The sequence below is a fragment of the Siniperca chuatsi genome, linkage group LG8, assembly GCF_020085105.1.
Source record: "Siniperca chuatsi isolate FFG_IHB_CAS linkage group LG8, ASM2008510v1, whole genome shotgun sequence".
In the NCBI taxonomy this organism is placed as follows: Eukaryota; Metazoa; Chordata; class Actinopteri; order Centrarchiformes; family Sinipercidae; genus Siniperca; species Siniperca chuatsi.
This window is the reverse complement of record NC_058049.1, coordinates 12,338,190-12,358,777: the sequence shown is the minus strand read 5'-3', so window position 1 is coordinate 12,358,777 and position 20,588 is coordinate 12,338,190. Positions and strand designations below refer to the sequence as shown.

General features: G+C 39.0%; 1 protein-coding gene across 6 annotated transcripts in view; it reads left to right on the top strand.

Moving 5' to 3' along the window:
- The window catches only part of fgf13a (fibroblast growth factor 13a), a 98,950-nt gene that overhangs the window by 70,322 nt on the left and 8,040 nt on the right, over positions 1–20,588 (top strand). For 5 of the 6 annotated variants that reach the window (XM_044205570.1, XM_044205571.1, XM_044205573.1 and 2 more), the window contains 2 exons: positions 4,564–4,674; positions 10,614–10,717. In XM_044205570.1, coding sequence (XP_044061505.1) covers positions 4,564–4,674; positions 10,614–10,717 — 215 coding nt within the window. Of the gene's footprint in view, positions 1–532; positions 1,504–4,563; positions 4,675–10,613; positions 10,718–20,588 lie in introns of those variants that run through there. The other variant, XM_044205572.1, reaches the window with a different exon arrangement.

Here is a 20,588-nt window from a genome sequence, read left to right as displayed (position 1 = left end):
CAACCGGGTTGAGGCTGTGGAGCTTATTTCATCCCACAAAATCACTGCTTATTCCAATATATTAATTTTGCATTAACATCGCTGCTGACGTCTAATGATGGCTACCTGCTGTTTTATCCCTCAGTCATCTGCACGCTAAAGCGAGCAACGACATCAGGTGATAAATAATATATATTTTTGAATTATTATAGTTAATATTTAGTTAACTATCTTTTTATGGCATGCGATTCCCGTAGTCTCCGTTTGGACGCACGCCCTCACCCAAGTTTAAAACATGGGATTTATTTTTCGAAATTTGTCATAGCTGCATCAGTAGAATTTTTTCCGTGACTCTCTGTTCAGTATTGTCTAATAAAATATCGACAATCTGTGGTATTCCCTCCTTCTCTCTCTTTTGTCGTTCTCCTCTTTGTCACCTCCCCGCCCCCACGCCATTTACGCCCCTTTCTCTTGATATGTAACATGAATTATCCCACATGACGGCCTATATGGACATATTCATTTTCTGTGCACATTGACTGGGTTTGTGTCTCACTAGTTACACTCCCTGTCCTCTCCCTCCTCCCCACTGCTCATTCTCCAGGTTGTCGGTGGGATGCTCTCAGCAGCACAGCTGAGTCTGTGCTTTGCGCTGGGCTCGGATACTGCATTCAGAATGAGGCGCCTCCTGCAATTACCTTGCGTTGCCTCGCTTCAACAAAAGAGAGAAAAACAAATGGAATCTCCTCAGTGATTCGTTCACGTCCTCTGCGTTGCTTTTCTAAAACGCGGTGTAAGTCTCTTTCTGACAGCAGCAGCTTCAGTAAGGGCTCAGGGAAACCAGATACAGAGCATTGCAAACACTCTCCCTGCGTCTGCAAACAGGTGTTTCCATCCTTTAGCTGCGCACTGAGGTTCATTCACGACTCTCTGCCTACCCGAATACCATGTGAGCGGCCATGTAGCCTGCATGCAACGTGCGGTGGTGAAAGTGTTTGTACAGCTTCACGGTGGAACGTGTGTTTTTTTTAATTTTTTTTTTAACGTTTACTTTTTTTCTCGGAGATACAACGGACAATTCCTGAATAACGCCCAAATTCACGAATAATTATTCATTTGGACATTATCTAACCGGCTTTACCGCACTACTGGGACCATTTTATTCTTTATAGTCCACGAAAATTATTTGTTATTTAACAAATCGGTGTAAGTGCCGCAGATTGTTACCACTGCGCCTGGACGTTTTCCTTCAAAATCCAGTTTTCTGAATTCAAAGGGGTTGATTATTTTCACGCTTCTCTGGAAGTTTTTTCCAGTGCGCTGCCAAACTGGCCATGGCTGCAGCGATTGCCAGCTCCCTCATAAGGCAGAAAAGGCAGGCGAGGGAGCGGGAGAAGAATAATGCCTGCCGCTGCGTTAGCAGCCCCAGTAAAACCAAAGGAAGCTGTGAAAAACCCAGTCGACTAAACGTTTTCTCCCGGGTCAAACTCTTTGGCTCCAAGAAGAGGCGAAGGAGGCGACCAGGTCTGTTGTGCAATTTAATCAGGCTATTATCCTCATGATCACTAACTCTTCATCTTTTGTAGGGTGGCATTATATTTCAAACATCATCTACGACAGAATATAGGCTACTAAGTACTGATCCATTTCTATGTAAGATTCAAAAGATTAATGATTCTGTCAAAGCTGCTGGCAGTTTGAGGGGGCTCCCTTATGAAGTTTGTCCACAGAGAGGTCACCTTTGGCTTCTCAGACTGTGCTGAGGAATATGTTAAACTGATACTTTATCCTTCACTGTCTACTTATTCAGTCCACACTGGACTAGATATTCAAACGTGCTTATTAAGTCGATTTCGGAATTAAATCATAGGTAATTTTAAAGTTCTGTATTATCAGTTTCCAACTATTCATTAATACATGGTACCCTTGGGTAGACTCTAACTTGAATATAGTTTCATAATGAATCTCAAAATAAGAGAAAACAATATTTCCTCATATATATTTGGCAAAGTTCTTAGTTGCTGAAATTTATCCAGCTGAAAAAATACTTTGCAGATAAGAAGAAACAAGTGGTACCTGATTGTCAGAACTCAAAATAAAATGATGTTTTTATAAGTCTATACTTATACACTTGCAATAAGTATTAAATGTAAGTGTTACTGTATCCCCAGACATGTGAGCCAAGGTCCAGAGTGGCTCTTAAAGCACTCTTATTACTGCAGTGACAGAAGTATGTCACTGTAGCCTAAAGCACCCACTCTCTTACAAATCCACTGCAGAAGTGACCACAGCTGCATAGTTCATCTGATCACATCTTACTCAGGCTCAAAGCTCACCTTTTGCCAGTTGTGTCAGTTTCTTGATGTGTGTGGACATGACGACTGCACAGCCTTACAAGATTCAGCTCTGTGTTTTCTCCCAACCTTTATTCAGTCCCATCCACTTTGTTAATTTCCAAGCAGTTTTATAACTCTGTATATGATGCACCTGCAGGGTGCATCATATACAGAGGGTGCATGTTTATGCAACAGTATAACTATCCTACAGGTTTTGCGCCCCTCTCACTTCCAGTTTCCATTTCTATCTTGTGGAGGAAGCAGTGAGTGCCAAGAAGAAGGTGTTGTCTGTATGCGACTTACACATGGTGCCTCACCAAACACAAAGAACTGGCATCTTTTGGATATACAGTGTGGACTGTGTATGTACTTTGGTATATTGTCTGGTAATGTAGTGTGCACATGGTCATGTTCTTCTGTGTTTATAGTACATGCTGACATATGTACATTTCTCAATGTATGTCCGTGTGTGAAAATGATCCAACTGTAGATCTGATGCAGATCTTCTTCTACAGTTAGGTGTCATAACTTGATAATGAAATATACAAAGTTTTACAACAAAATCATTACAATATTCCTGGTGTACAGACTGAATAAATCTTCTCTGCAGCAAAAGTAACCTTAGTAAGGTTAGAAATGGCAATACTGAAAGGTAAGTGAGATGAAAGGATAGATGAAAGGTGTGGTAAACCACAGTAAAGGACACTCCACTAGGGACAGTAACCAGGGAATGGAGCGCACTTAGCTCTTATCATTACACTGATGTAACACAGACAGGCTATCCAGCCACTTCAAAAGTAAATGCTCGGCCCCTTAAAACTATTGTCTTTTGGACTTATTGAGGCTCGTTTTTTAATGTTGCTACACATAGTAGTGTAGCTTTTGTTTAGTTAAACTATTACTATTTTCATTACGCTATACTCTGTTTTGTCCTCGTTTTAAATCTTCTAACAGATATTTGAAAAATACATCTCCTTCTTCACTATGTCACAACCTGTTGAAATGTTGAGCACTATATTTATCACAAGTGCGATCATTTGCATGTACATTTAAATGTACTTTAAATTCAATTTACTCAAATTAAAGTATGCACTAAATATCACAGATTTTATTGTTGTTGTTAAGTTTAGATTTTTATTTAGATTTTTTTTTAACTGCACATTTCCCAAAGAAGTTATTATGATTTTCTGCGAACCAAGGCAATTACATTTAAGAGATTGTTTTTCTGACATTCTACCTCTATTGGACAGTTCACATGCAGTAGAGGTGTGGTGGGAAGCATGGAGAGAGAAAGAAGGGGTGACATGCAAGACATGTCCTCAGTCGTCTTAGACCACTGAGCCACAACACATCCCCAAAGCCATTTTTAAAGTTGATACTATTTGCTCTTGTCCATCTATGGTCTTATTTCTCTGTTGTTAAGCCATACGTGCTGCCTTTTAGTCACCTCTGTTCCACTGTAGAGAAAAGACAGAAACAGTTTGTCGTTTTCATAGATTGTGGACACAGCAGCATTGATCAAACTGTAGTTCTTACCATTTTGCCATTGAATACTTTTAACATCAATTTCTGTATCTGATCTTACAGTTCCATAAACATTAATGTTTTTAAATTGTTTCAATTCATCACACATCTTGCTTTATTTGTTTATATAACCCCTGGGCAATACAAGTGAAATGGACCTTGTAAAGTGGCCACAAGATCAGTGGGAATCTGCATGTCGGAAATCAGCAAGCCAAGAGCCTTTATCAGTCCTCTCGTTTCATGAAGTGGCAACCAACATGACTTAGTGGTCTACCCAATGTAAAAGTATCTTAAACTGCAGCTCCTCTAATGGCTGCCACATTCTGGCTCCAAAACTATCAAACAACACAGGATTCCCTTAAAATGTCTCTAATTCTTTTCCACAAGAAGGCCAGATCTCAATAGTTGAATTTGCTTCTTCTGACATGTTTTTGGTGGTGATTTTGGGTCGTGTTTGCTTGATTGACATATGTTCCAGCCTATCACAGTTAGTCATCATAACTGCTGCTTTTTGTCCCACCACAGCTCCACTCAGCCTCAACCTTTGACTAAATTGGATTTTGTGGCTCCAGTAACTTCCAAAATGGCAGCGAGCAGTAAACTGAAACTTCAGAATATCCCTTTAGAAGGCTACGAGTGACGAGTCCGCTACGTTCATGTTTTTCTACAGTCTGTGGTTTCATTCTTGCATCTTCCTGTTTCTGTGTCCCCTCTGCTTACATAGAGCCCCAGCTGAAGGGGATTGTGACAAAGCTGTACAGTCGACAAGGTTTCCACCTGCAGCTGCAGGCAGATGGAACCATTGATGGAACGAAGGAGGAGGACAATGGTTACAGTAAGTTTCACTCTAATATTTTGTTACCCTCATTTTTAACATATTACTGTACTGTTGGTCAGGGGGAACGTTTTACCTTACTACTTTCAGTTCCATGTACTACAGACAGGACTGCATTAGCTATATACCATCTAACAGAGTATCAAGATTACAGCAACTTGAACATCAAATTCATGCCCCTTGCATGAGTTTAAAAGAGACAGTGTAGCTTTTCTTTTCTTAGGTTTGATTATAAATGCTGAATTCTCCTTCTGAATTGCTGAATTTTAGTTTTGAACAGCATTCACTGTTCAAAGCTTTGCTTGTTTTTATTTTCACTCCTGTGGATAAACAGTAATGGTTCATAGTACAGAGAAAAACACAAAGTTCGTCTTTGCCAGTCCATTTAAGTACTGTGGTACTGAGTAGCTGTTTAATTTTATCTAATCAAAGTCATTCTATGGGAGCCTGAACACAGATGATGATTGGCTTTTTACTCTCCTACACACTGCCTCTGTTACGAGAGCCTATTTTGTCTTATACTATGTATTGATGCATCCCTATCATTTCCATTACACCCACCAGCTCTTTGTTTTCCAATAGACAGATTAAAGAGGAGATCAATGGAAGAGTAACAGCACAGCCACTTGTCTGGTAACAATACAGCAGAAATAGACCACCTTATAATTAGACAGTGTAGTGAACACTACATGCTTTTAAAGATTAGTACAGTACGGCAGTTAGTTACCTATGTAATATCCACTTTGCCTCCATATCAAAACAATATTGTTGAGAAAAAGATCTGCATGGCACACTGAAACAGCGTTGATGCAATACTTTTTCTGTAATCCCGACACTAAGCGGATGTAAACACTTCTGGAGCCTCTGAATTAGTACCTCTGTATTAAATTACTCCCTTGGTGGAGATGGCGTGTGTATCTTACATATAAATAGCAGCTCTGTGCAAGTGGGATGTTGTCTAAGCAGAACAACACCTTGTAATTTGTGTGTAATTTGCTTCCTAAATAAAATGATAGCAAAGTTACTACACAGGAACATACTTATGTGCAGAAGTAGAAACATAGATAATGAAATGACATCTTATACACACACACATACACACAATATTATACTTCACTTCACACACGGACCACCCCACCCATCATGTCTGCATGGACTCACTTTTCTGTTGACTTACATAACAACTGGCCCACATTGGCACCAAAATAGTTTTTGAAGAGAAAATTAAAGAGTGCTGCTGAATAGGAAAAGGAGATAGAGTGAAGCTCTTTGCACTGCTCCAAAAATAGCATTGTTAGGCGCTGGGTGCGCTTGTCTCCATGGTGACGGAGAGCGCAGTCCTCTTGGAGCTACTGGTGTCTTGTGATGGTGGGAGAGGACCTACTCAAATGCACACACACACACCCACACACACACACACACACACACACAAAAACAAGGTTTTGATCTTTGCTACTGTAGCTTGCTCAGAAGACAGACTTTGACTGTGGTAATAAAGAAGTTTGATATGTCTGTGACATTTTCATTAGGAAGGCAAACAATGTCAGAAATAACAAAGCCAAGTCTCATAAATCTCAGTGATTTCTCTCCCATTTTATACAGTATCAACCATGTTCTTGTGTTGCATCACAACTGAGCAAACACACTGGGTATCTAGAGAAAAAAGACAGAGCATAATGTACTTTAAATCCTTTTCTTTGAAAGAAAAAGGGTACTGTACTCAATGTTATTCTTGTCCTAGATTGTTTTCTTTCAACCCTCATCAACTCAAAAGTTTGAATTCTAAAGTTTGTTAAAATGTCCAATTTTCCAATTTATTGTCAGCAAGATTGGAGATACTGTGGATCCCAAAATTAGGCAAAGAAATTGGCAAGTCTTCTGAAGTGTATTTCACATCAGAGACAGTACATGACAATTTAATTGCCACCGACTGTTTAACACATTTTTGTTCAAGTTTCAAAGGTTGACTCCTTTTTGTGTTCTTACTTAAATCCTAAGAGAACTTGTCATGTCTCTCACTAATGAACAACTAATGTCCCTTTTGAGCTTCCTACTTCAGCCATACATTATTCTTAAAAGTAACTTAGTTTACCTCAACCAAAAAGCCACTGCAGCTGAACAGTAATCAGACCACAGAAGTGTTTTGTAATGTTGTCACAACAGCTTACGTATTAGCTCCAATATGATGTAGTGCTGTCATATATAGGCTGCTCTAATTGCAGGCATGCTGCTCCCAGAATGAGTAACAGATAGGATAAATGTTTAAAATGTGACTAGCGATTGCTGGGAACCTTCAGGTTTATTGTCACAGTGAATTGGTCATGACTGCTAGGCTGTCTGTGGGTGGAACTTGGACACGGAGACAGGCTGCAAGCAATCTTGAAAACTGTCCCTTAGGGCTCCTCACCCTTCTTGTTCCGTGTGCCACTCTGCACTAGGAAAGGTCTGTGAGTGGGTGGTGGCCATGTCATCCTCTTCAGTGTGCTCAGGTGTTTCTAGGAGCCAGGAAGTAATTGTGTTTCCCCTCTTGAAAATCTCCCATCAGTATACCGGCTGGTAATCCTTCTGAAATGAAGTGGACTGCAGATGTGTACGTATGCTTCATGGTGGGAGTATGAAGGGAGAAAACTCGGTGAGTGACGCAGAGAGAGAAGGGTGCAATTATAAAGACAAGAACTGCTCACGTAGCAATATGTTTCAGGAGAGGAAGAAATCAAATCTAAAACTTTGCTACATAGAAGAAAAAAGATACAAAATGTATTTACACAGATCCACGTGTTAAATTTATACCTGAATAAGTCTGCAAATCTTGTCTGTTTGACATGGTAGTGCGGAGAGATTTGAAAACACTATCCTCACATCCCCTCTAGCTCTGTATACAGCAAAGCCAAGATGGATCAATCTGAACAATGGTTCAGGAGAAATTTTGCTGATAGTACCGACTGTAACCTGTAACTATGAATTTCTGGCAAGAAATTGTTGAGCCTCTGCACTGCAGTATTGAAGTATTGCAGTATTGCTCAAAAAAGTAGCAAAACTTGGGAAGACATTTATTAAAATGAATAAAAACTACATTAAAAAAGTATTGCATGTTTTTTCATAGTTCCTCCTCACTGGGAAGTAGTGCTAAAATGACCTGGTGTGGTCTTTGTTTGTAATGATAACCTGCTTTCTCTTGGTCTCTCATGTCTATGGTTTGAGACCCTCTAATCATTTGTTTAAAAAAATGTTGCAAGTGATTTATTGTGAACCAGTTAAGTATAGTTTATGTTAGGGTTGAGAGAGGAAGTTGTTCTAAGTGTATCTTGCTCAGGTGCGACTCCTAATTGCAAAATTTATATTGTCGTACTTTCTCTGTCTTTGGTTGACAAATAAATACAAATTTGGCAAGCAGATCTATTATTGGTTTGTCAGCTTAATACATGCGTAAGATTACTGTACAGTACACCTAAAAATACTGCAGATATTGAGGTTGTAAATAGTAGGTCCTATCTGTTTGAGATATACATTTTACTGGCAGCATGTGCCGTAGAGTACATAGATGCCAAAGCAGGCATCACCAAAGACACTCCCAAAAAAGATACACCAATCTGTCATTTTGAAAGCTTCAAGATAGAGAGTAGTGTGTCTTTCCCTAGGGAGCCATCTTTTAATTGCTGTACTATTATAGGACTGTCGTTAACTATGTGTTTGAAAGGTGGTGCAGTTTTAATGTGAGCTGAAGTTAGTTAACAAAGTAACTCAACCATACTGTATCTGAGAACATAATTGAGAATTTAAGATGCACAGAGGACTCAACCATGCAAAAAACAGCATCGGTATCAGTAAGATGAAGTCGGTTACAGGAGAAATGGACGGGGAGTTCTGATCATTTATTACACGGCTTTGTTGAATACTCGATTCTGATTCTGGTCAATTATGGCATTATAATTATGGCATTCAGTCTGTTATTTCTGAAGAGCAGACCGCTGCCATGAATAACAGACCGTTGCTATGGACGCAGTTCTGATCATAGACTAGATCATAGAATCGCTAGAAAGAAGTCCTGTGGCATAAAAACATTTTTAAATCAATTAAATAAATATTTGGTGTCAAATTATTGATTTCTTTAGTAAATATCTCTGTAATAAGCGGGATAATGTACAGCGAGCCGGCCATTATTGTGAAATTAACCCCTTCAGGGTGATTCTAGACTGCATCACCCTGTCAGGTTAATTTCGCAATAATGACCAGCTCGCTGTACATTATCCCTTACATAATGAATAGAAGAAAAAAAAAACAATAAAAGAGAAAGTGCTAAACATTAAGAATTGACTGTTAAATTATTTCAAACATGTCATTGGAGACATGAGAACAGACAAGAGTGTAATGTTGAGAACAACCTTTCACGTGGCAGGAAACAAAAAACAGGTCAGATGGAGAAGGAGAGGCTGAAAGAAAGGGAAGACAGACAGCCACAGAGTGAATGGTTCTGGGACTTAAATGCCCTGCTGGCAATGCCCGTTTACCAAATAAATACATTATGCATTCCTATGGCTGCTGTTTACGATGAAAGCCCAGAGAGAAGAAGGTCTGCAGTGTTAAAGTGATGAGTGCAAATGAAATAGCCCATCAAAAATCCTCTATAGTGCACTTCACACAAAGGAGTCCGCAGATAGGGATCTACTAAGTGGTTGACAAAAGGAACTATAGTAAGGGAACATTGACTCACAGCTTAACTAATAAGAGAATGAAGTTTCATTTCTCTTCTCACATGTGTCTAAACCCGGTATCCTAATGTGACAATCAAGAGGGAAACTTGAGCTGAATCTTATGATCTCCTGTAGACATTATAACTACTGTACTGTATTTGGTACTATCAAAAGGGTAAAACAAAACTCCACAGCAGTGGTGATGGCATCACTGTTTGGGAGTATGTCCAACAGTAATTAGAACAAAAAGGCCTTTTTTGGGATAGAAGCACAACTACAGACTTTCAGGTGGATGTTCATGTGCTTTCCTCTATTCAGCCTGTGGGTTCCCTGCCAGCATCTTATGAAACACACGCAGACACACTCATATACAGTACAGGCCGACATTAATTAGGTAGAGGTGTACCTCATTGACCACCTGGGCTGTCACTGACTCTCTCAGCCTCACGACTCAAACTCAGCCCGCTAGTCACAGACAGGTATACATGTGTGTGTGTGTGTGTGTGTGTGTGTGTGTGTTTGAGCATTAGCATGAAGTCTATGTACAGAGGTGTGTAAGTGTTCTCTCTTCCCACACTCATGCTGCATCGCAACTGGCCCATGGTAACCGCTGGTAGATAACATGAATGAGAGAGCAGCATTGGCAGATAACAGCACTGTTGTCGTCAAAGATTTACATTTGGCTCCACAATTTGTTTTCATATTTAATTTCTTTCCATCTCATAGAATTTTACATATTGTGTTTGCAATACACAGGCTTAACTTTACACAGCTTATGATTTCTGTGTGTGAATACACAACACTGTGAGCTGCTTCGTCATTTCAACAACTTCTCCGTTTGTCTTTTGTTTCTGATTTTATTCATTTACTTTATGAGACACCCTTGGGAGAGAGTGGCTGAGTCTCTGAGCTTATGTTGTACCTCTATTGTGGTTTGGTTTTGACAACTCACTCTTCTATCCTGACATGGATAGAAGATGTGGAACAATATTTTTACCCCATAATGATGAATGCTACGTAGTTCACCTGGTGGAGCTCACTATGCTTTGGTCTTGCTATGAAATTGGATTTCTCTCAGTAACATTTGTCCACTTTCTGTTAATTTTGCCTCTGTCAAGATTAACTTTGTTTCCAGCTCACTGAGTACTACTTAAGTACAGTATGTGTTCATTTATTTAGTATGTATATGTGTACTTAATGGAGATGAAAGTGTACGCTGTGTTTATCCTTTGTTTCTTCTCTTTCCAGCCACATTCAACCTTATTCCAGTGGGGCTGCGAGTGGTGGCCATCCAAGGGGTGCAGACCAAACTTTATCTGGCTATGAACTGTGAGGGCTACCTGTACACATCAGTAAGTGTCTCACTTAATGTATATGTGAGTGTTTGTGTGCATGTATGTCTCAATCCTAGTGGCTGACCTTATAGTCCAGCTGTATGCAGAGAGAATGCTAGGTCTCTTGCAGAAATCTGAGTTACTACGGTGACATGAGCAATTGGAAGAAACGCAACAAAAACACGTGAGAGAGAGAGAGAGAAGATAAATACTTTTGCAGTTATTTAGCTTAAAGTGTTTATATTTTAGCAGAGTTTTTTTTTTTCCTTTTATTTATCGTATTAGTGGAAATGGGTAACTCACTCTCACTGTGCCCACCCAGACGCAACATCATCCCAAGCCTGATTAAAGAGCAACATCATTTTCTGATGTAATTCAGAATAAAAAGTTCAAGGATTGTGTAAGCAGGCTGAGCAGTGACATATCCTATCGTGGCAGCTGGCTCTTCATCTTTGATTAAATGTGCAAGGTTATGAATAATTCAGTTGCAGGCCGAACAATGTCCCTGTTAGTCTTCCTCCCAAATGCCAAATGTCACCATCGCATTGTGCGGCAGGCATCACTGAGAAGACTGACAGGCTGGTTGGATATGCACCCAGAGGGCGTGCAGACACAGACAATCACTGTTAACAGACAATCCTCATAGTCAAATAAGTAAAGATTGTTCTGTATGTTAAAGGTCTCAGTAGGCAGACACAATGGTGATTGATAGAAACAAGCTCAGAAACAGCAAAGAAAACCTAATGATCTTGTAGCTCTTTATTCTGCAGCTACCGGTGACAAATTATCTATTACATACTTAGGCAGTAATGTGATGAAGGAAGAAGGAAAACTGGCGTCTCTCTCTCTCCCAGTTTTACTCTAAGAAACACACAAATGCATTAATAAACAAGGTTAATGTGATAGCTCTCACCAAGCATTAGTTCAGTCAGAGACACTTACATCTTTGAGGGCGCTCTCAAGGAATCCAAGAAGCAACAAGCATCCTGCTGAAAGGACTAATCCCCTAAATAAAAAACACATACATGAACATTGTCAGCTGTCAGGATGTACAGTAAAGGCTGACCTGTACACCTGTATAAATATGAATGAATCATACCATAGAAATGTAATGTTCTTACTAAATCTATTTTAATATTTTCATCAATTGAAAATAAATATCTAATTTCTAGTTAACACTTATGAAACAAAGATCTCATTCAGTGTAGTATTTTTAAGACCAACAGAATGACAACATAATCACTGTAGCAAGTGTGGCGAGTCATTGTGTGGTCTGCCTATAATTACATTTTAATGAGCGCTAGCATTTGTTTGACAACATATCCATGGGAGTTGCCCCAGCTAAGCATGCCTGAGGGGAATATAGAAGAATAATTGAAATAAAACATAATCCTTCAACCCTTTCCCACACACATGCATGCACTGTATTTAACATGGCTCCCCAGCAGTCCACAGCTCCCAGTGAGTGATGTTAATGATAAGAGCTTGGCTGTCAGTAATTAAGCATATGCAGCAAGCTGTAGGATTAATTTAATAAAGATGGATCCTGCTTGCAAAGGCTCTACAAGCAGAGAGAAGCAGCAATAGAAGTACTGGCCTATTTCTAAACTGCCTTTTAAGTTTTAGGAAAAAAGTAGATGCCAAGAAGCTTACAACTACCTTATATTAGTTAGTATAAGTTTCAGTCTTGCTTCCATCACTGAAACAGCTAAAGTATTATAAAGTATCCTAAAATGAGACACTTAGGCAGTGTTTGGGTATCTCTGGGCAAACTAAGTGCTTCTCGTCCTACCTCTCTGACAGTTTTTCCAGTTGCTTTTGTTAACAATGCATTCTCATGTGCAACATGTGGTGTGCCCCAGAGTTCTGTCCTGGATCCTATTTTGTTTGACCAGGTCCTCTAAAAAGGTCTAATCTTACACCTATCTTGATTTCTTTAAGCTGTGTCGAGGCTCTTGCAAGCACTGAATTTGCATTTTACCCTATTTTGTGTTTTTTGTGATGCATAAATGTGTTAAATTTTAGTCAAATGGTGAAGAGTATAAAAGCTACAGTCTAAACACAATACTACTGGCTGCATACAGTATATCATCTATGCTGTTTTAAATACCAGCCCTCATGTGAAATTCAGTACATCTTGTAGGTGTGTTAAATTGGAAGAATGCAGCTGGGGGATGGGTTGTAGAGCTTTCTGTTCAGCTAAATTAGAGAGGATTGAATTGAATGTGTAGCTGGCTGCCTAATAGCACCTCTCTTGCTGGGATTGCTGCTATGGTAAAGTGCTGCCTTGAACACATTAAACTGGCCAATAGCAGGTCAGCATTGGAGGGAGATTCCCAATCAACAGTAGAGAGACAACAGATGATGTATTCTGGGTGGGGGATGAAATCCTGCTGCTGGGATCTGGTTGCCTCCCATTATTCTACATGTGTGTGCATGAGTGCATGCAATAATGGAAACGTGAGTGAATTGTGAGTGAATGTTTGTAATATAATAAATAGGACTTATATGATTTACATGTATAGTTCATTTACATTTTTGACACAAATTCTAATGGATACTAAATTATAAATGTATATGTATGTTTAGATTTAACCTGATGTTATATATTTCCCTTGATAGCATTAATTTGAGTTGCATTTAGAGCGTAGACTGAGTTGCCTCACATATGCATCTGGTGTATGTGCATCTATTTGTACATAACTGTGTATTCTGTACATATAAGAGCATACACCAAGAAAGAGAGAGAGAGTGAGAGAAATGAGTAGTGAGAAAAATAGTGCACATGTGTGGGTGAGACAGAGTGCACCAGTGAAAATATATTCATCCATAAGCATCAATGTGTGGTAGAGGAAGAACCAATTAATATGTATTTTACTTTACTATTCTTTCTTTTCCTTTTTGCCCCTTTTGCAAAAGTAGTGGAGCAATTGGAACTTTGCATCAGAACTGCAGAAGTGTCCTCTATTCAACACAAGAAAAAAGTATTGTCAACATAATCTAAAATAATCTGTAAAAACATACAGTTCCCAGCCCAATACCCTCTCATATCTGTAGCAATGCAGTGAATATTTCTATTGAATCTGATTTTTTTTTTTAAAGCATTTGAGCTTTCTTGATATGTTTTCAGATGTGTGGATATATTTTTAGATCCCGAGCTAAGTGGAATCCACATATCTCACGAGGAGCCTTTGAAGTGGTGTTATTAATTTCCTGGTGGGTCACATTTGAATTAGTGTGAGTCACTGAGGCTCCAGTTGAGTCTTGTCTAGACTGCTCTGTGTGAGTGTGTATAAAACGGAGAGTTCAGGGCTCTTGGGGTGGAGATATTTATCAGGTTAGCATTGAGGTTTACAGGCGCTTTTTACCTAAATCGCCGGCAAATTAAATCCCTGTGATGGTCATGCATCCTGTGAAAGAGGTCCTGCTCACTCATTTATGAAGGCACCCGGGATATGCATTAAGTGCCAGCTAAACATCTAAAATGAAAGGTAATCTGAATCATGCCCAGGGAAAGACAAAAGGATGATGATGATGATGATGATGATGATGATGATGTAAAAAGAAAGAGAGGCTGCTAGATGAATGTGATACCAGTATTTTCCTCCCTTTTTTAGTCTAGTCTATAAATTCTAAGAATGCTTCAGGAGAGTCACTGAAGAATAAAATATGCTCTTATACAACCTATGCATCCCTTAAACAAGGTTTCTAACAATTATATCATATTTGTATGTATATAGGATATATATAAATAAAAATACAGACAGAAAAACAGCACAGTCTGTATATCGTTGTGCTTGTACATTATGTATTTGTATTTTAGTGTAAACTCCTTTTAGATACGTAGTTGGCTCACACCCATGCCTTTTCAACCATTTAGCAAGCACAATGCCTTTGGTAAATAACCACTGCTGTAAGGTTTCACTCCATTGAGCTGTGTCATTAACTAGTTTGTGTTGTGTGTGTAATGTGTATGTGCTACTGGCTTGAATGTGTACCCTGTGTGGGTGCGTCTATTTGTGTTTGGTATTTGCGAGGGTCTTTTCCACTAGCTTAAAGCTCTCCAATTTATTCCCAAACAAATGAACACTGAGTGTACTTTATCTTTAGCTAAAGAAAAAGGTGCTTTTTAATCCACTTTGAAAAGCCGGATTTGGAAAGATTTGTCCTCACTGCCCAGCCATAGCATTAGCTTTGTGAGTCTCACAAGCATTGATGTCGCAGCAAAGAAACTAGAACAGCACGCAGCCCTGATTCCATTGGCATAATTGGTGTCATCTTAGTTTCGATACGGCAGCTGAATACACATAGGGCAGTACACAGCATTGATTTGGCTTGTCTTGTGAAAAATCCAGCCAATTTCTTTACAGAAGAGATCAGATCCATTGTGTTAGTATTTCTCCTCCTGCTGATTGGATCAGAAAAACACTATTGGGCTGTAATTATTCCCCTGAAGTAAGACGGTGTAGTCCCTCATTCGTCCAGGAGTGTTCTATCGTAGAAAAGGTTTCAGTCGTAGTCATCTGGACAATGTTTTCATTCCCGTCCCATTTTTTCACAATTGAGAATGACTTCCGGATGGGAGCCGAAAAGTCTTGATTGTGAAAACAGTGTCCAGATGACTACGACTGAAACCTTTTCTACGATACTCCCCTGAAGCCAACAGAATGTGGTTTGAGAGTGCATCATAATTGATCATGTTTTCTTGACATGATGTAATTGTATGATAGAGTACAAGAGATTTCCCAGATGGGCATTGTGATCCTGTGTGCATGTGTTTTACGTTCATGGATATTAAAAATTGGCAGGGAAACATCCTTCAGTACGTTACGCTCAACACATGCATCAGCCTTTAAATGTCTCCTTCCTACAGGCAGTTATTGGATCATAAAGAACTCAATTATGGCAATACTGCCATAATTTAAGCCGGGATCTCCCCTTGCTGTAAAAAATAAGACCGTTCTCTGCCTCTCCTTGCCCTTTGCCCATGAGATAAAATTCACTTCATTTAGAAGACAAGTGTAAATGATTCGTATAATAGAAATTTCTGTATGCAAGAACATATATTATTGGGAGGTGAGACACTGAAAGCAAAGATGTTTTTTCCACAAATGTACAGGCATATTACATGTTGCAGTTGTATGTTAAGGTTTGAAATGAACTACACTGCACAGAAATGAGATTTGCATGCCTGTAACTACAGACATTTTCAGAAGAGAGGAGGGATGATGAGAAGGAAGGATGGAAGGATCTCCAAACGCAAACCTTTTGTGCTTTTAACAAAGTTCAATCTGAAGCTGTGATTCATAAAAGATAAATCCTCATGTCCTATTAATTGTTATCATATTTTTGTTTTTCTAATATTTTCAGGATACTTTGATCAAATACATCAAAAAGTATGGATGCTGTCATTTTGCTAAAAACTATCAGAATCAGAATCAGAAATACTTTATACAGTGGGATTCTAGAATTACTGGCCCAACATCAGGGTGAAAAAAACCCCTCCTCATACACACATGTATGTAAGTCACCCTGCATACGAGTACCAACAAACCCTAAAATTCATATGTAAATAATGGGCAGGAGGAGGGGAAACTAGATGTCACTGTTGGCACTATATTAGGTTAAAGAAAATTAAGCTGGTATAGAACATGAATAGAAGACCCTAAAGCTTTCAATCCACTGTCCTATCTACCAGGCAGGTCCAACATTATGCGTTAAGACTAAGTTAAATGAACACTGCTCATCTCCCACACAGATGCTTTAGAAAAGAGGAATGAACTGGACTGTGAATTTTATCCATTTCATTCCTATAAAATGTGGAGAAATGTATCACAAAGCCTGCAGCAACACAACTATTGAACACATTTTCTCATAGCTACAAAAATTGGCTAGAGGGCAAGGAACAGCTGACAGACTTAAAGGGGTACGTATGCAGCTCATCTCGGTCTTTATTGTATCAAACACACTAGAGCCTTTCATCTCATTTTCCTTTAGCCCAATTGTTTCTATATGAAAGAGGCAAAGCTCCTAGCAGCATTATGTACAATAAGACAATGCTGTAATATTTTTTTTACAAAAACGCTTGCCTGGACATTGTGTAAGTGAGGTTGCCAGCTGTGCATCATTTGGACAAAGACTTGTCGTAGTTGCATATTTCAAGGAAAAGCCCATGTCGCGTAATGGGATCATTAAAAGTCCATTTAGTCAAACCACCATAGAGACATGGGGGGAGGGAGATGACTTTTATTCCTAAAGTGATTTCCCCTCGCTCCATCTGGCACTGGAGTCATGATTAAAGTGATGAGAGATTTTTTCACTGGGAGATTGGTTTCAGAGAACAATAGATATGCTATTGACTGAAGGGGACGCTACTGGAGCTCATTCAAAAGAATCTGAATGTTTCTGTCTATCACAGTCCTGTTAGAATAGAAATGGGGATCCCCTGCCATTTTGGCCCCTCCTTGTGTCAGTCTGAGTGAGCCTGTTGTCCATAGACCCACTCCAATGCAGCAGTACCGGCCAGCAGCCTCTCCTCCATCTTGGCTCTAAATGTGCCTGTATCTATCTGTGTTTATCAATAGACTCTTATTCTTCTCCAGGGCGAGTGTAACCAGCCAAATCCACATAAGCTCATTATTAGAGTAGAACAGAACTCCTGGCTCGAGAGCTGAGCAGCCGGCTGTTTAGCTTTCAATTGCTGCTCGTGCATAACTGAGATGGATGCTGCCCAGCCTTTCTAAGACTGCTGCTGCTAATCAGAATCATACAGCAAACAAGAAAGAAGACATTGAGGTATTGAGGGTGGTGAACAGTCAAGAAATGAACAATGTGCTAGAAGGATTAAGAAAGTAATGGAAAACAAAATATCTGACTTATAATTAAGTAGAGAGGATAGGAAGGAGAACATCTAAGATACCTTTAATGGTCTATACAAAAGCCTCAACCTAACGCCAAGTTCAATGTGTGGCCAAAGAAGTAAAGCACAGCACATTGGCAACATGAAAATACTGTTCCTGCTTACACTTTGTAGTCTTTGTGTTCATTATGTTAAATTGTAGTATATGTATAAAGACTAGATTAGCAGTCTAATATTTGAAGAATACTGTTATACAGTAGCTTACCACTAAAGAACTAACAGACCACGGTTACTCTCTGAGGCTCAACTGACTTTCTTTCAATAATGCCATAATTTGAGGGATACAAATATCTTAGAAGTCTACCTTGACAACACACTGGACTGGAAGGAGAATGCCGAGTTACCTATGGGAAGGGCCAAGGCAGTCTTTATTTTTTAAGGAAGCTTACTTCCTTTAATATGTGCAACACAATGTTGCAAATCCATATCTTAAGCTCTGACTGGTGTCCTTAGAGGCTGACTTCATTACACATCACAGTAAACTAGTGTTGGACAGAAGAAACACTGTATTGACAATTTTGCTAGTTTTAGAACCAAGTGAGGTTAAAAATGTAATGCTTGTATTAATGAAGCTGATAGCTGAGTCCATGCCTTTAAAAAGACGGTTTGATAGCAGTCTTTGATAGCAGTCTGCTCATTGGATTATGAGATATCTTATATATAAGCAGAAATATTGACTATATACACATCACAAAACGACCTTGATTATGACCAGAGTGTTAGATGGACAGGCTGACAGCTCAATGGACTAAAAGGTCGGCAGACAGCAGACAGGAATTGCCACCCTTTGCCCTGTTAATGGAGTGAAAAGACATACTAACAATGTATTATTAATATTAAAATAATAAATTAATGACTAAATATATACATTTCCAAAATTAACTGAATTGTCCTATATAACTTCACAATTCTTCAAAAAATAAACTACCTATGAAGTTTACAAACCTTGAAAAACAGTGGTTGTAACAAAAAGTGATAACAATAACACTCAATATAACATACTAAAAAGATCACGTGTTAGTTCTGTTGCATGTGCAAGATCTTACAACTGATTTGAGACCCAAGCATATGCACAAACATGCCACACACATCACATTGTCACACAGAAAGAAAATCACACTGTAGCCATAGATATAGAAATTAGATGCTAGACTACACAAGTTACAGATGCATCTTAAAACAATACTAGCATGCCCACATGTACATATGTACAAAGAGTTGTTGGTCACAGCAATCGTTCCTCCTCTCCTTACTGGCCATAAAGGGACTCTTTTTGTAAAGTGATTCCAATGTAAATATAATGTGAATTTTGTACTGAAAAGATTGTAGTCTAACTGTGGAAGTTAGCCACTTGATTTGGCTTACTCAGACATCTCATATTAGCTTCAGTTGAACTTAAGAATGCATTTTGTACAGACTAAGAACGGTGGATTTTGTTCTCCATCACTTACACTGGAACTGGTTTAGGAAGGGATCTCTTGGAAGCCTGTATAGACAGGAGGACCAATTGCAGCAACCAATAGACTTGAAAAAATGTGAACCTATCCTTAAAGCATCAAGCAGCAAATGGAAGACACAGCCAGGACACACAAGCTATCCACTGTAGATCCCCATGTTGTCTAGGACCGAGGCTGAGATCAAAGTCAAAACTAAGTGCATTAGACATCTAACCTCTAAGACCTCTAACAGATATTGATTTCTATGGCATCAGCTCAGAACCTCAACTATTGAAAACCAAGCACACTGTTAGTGAGTACAGTTGTACGGTCTGAGTCAAACTAGAGCTGATGTTTTTTTCTTCATATGTTATTGATGTAGACAGTACATGTATTGGTATAAACAAATCTTTTCATAAAAAAATAAATAAATAAATTCATATAATTCACTCTTCTGTGTAGGCTTTCACTTATAATCTGTTGGTGAATTAAATATATTATGTTGTATACAATGATACATAAAATATATTACTGTTGCATCATTTTCCATCTGGCATGAAATTTTATTCTTTGGCATGAAATGTTATTCTGAAGCACATTTCTGTTTATACTACATCCTCACAGAGGTAGGGGGGGGGTAACAGCTGGCCATCCATACCCGACCTCAACTGAGCTGTACATCATGGTAAACTGATGGTTAACGTGTGTGGTCATGAAGACGAATAGAGAGAGACATGCTATGTTTACCTTTCAATATCTTTGTAACTTTGGAGTTACGTTGGTTGGAGTTTTGTTTCATTCCTACATTCCTGTTTTGACTTTATTCAACAGATAGCAGCCTCAGTATCTGCTAATCTGCTTGTGGAAAGCCCAATTCTTGGGCTCTGATCGTGTTTGTTCATACCACATGAATCCTAACATGAAATTTGACATTAGACCTTACAAGACCAGAAAATGTTAATTTGCTTAATTTGATTTTTCTTTGTTTTTGTTTTACTTTACATCTTTACTACACATTCACAAGGTTTGGAAGATATAGTCTTTATCATTATCAGAATATTGAGTGTTTAAAATGTAGTTTGAGTGCTATTATCTGTTAGGCATTAAGAGTTCTTGATATATATCTCACATCTGCTTACTTCATTTGCCATGTTAAAGACTTGTTATGGAGCATCTGGGTTTGACAGGAATAAAAAAAAGTTATTAAAAAAAAAACACTTTCCCCATCACTTTCAGGTTTCCGGCTTTGAACACAAATGGGAAGCCATTTAGAGACCATGTTATTGTCATTGCACAAGTGATTACTACTGTTTGGTAGGGGCACCTGTGGGACAGTGGTGGGATATGGGGGATACATGTTTGACTTTGAAGTGGCCTAGTCAAAGTCCTGACCTGAATCCTATTGAGATGCTGTGGCATGACCTTAAAAAGGCAGTTCATGCTCGAAAACCCTCCAATGTGGCTGAATTACAACAATTCTGCAAAGGTGAGTGGGCCAAAATTCCTCCACAGCGCTGTAAAAGACTCATTGCAA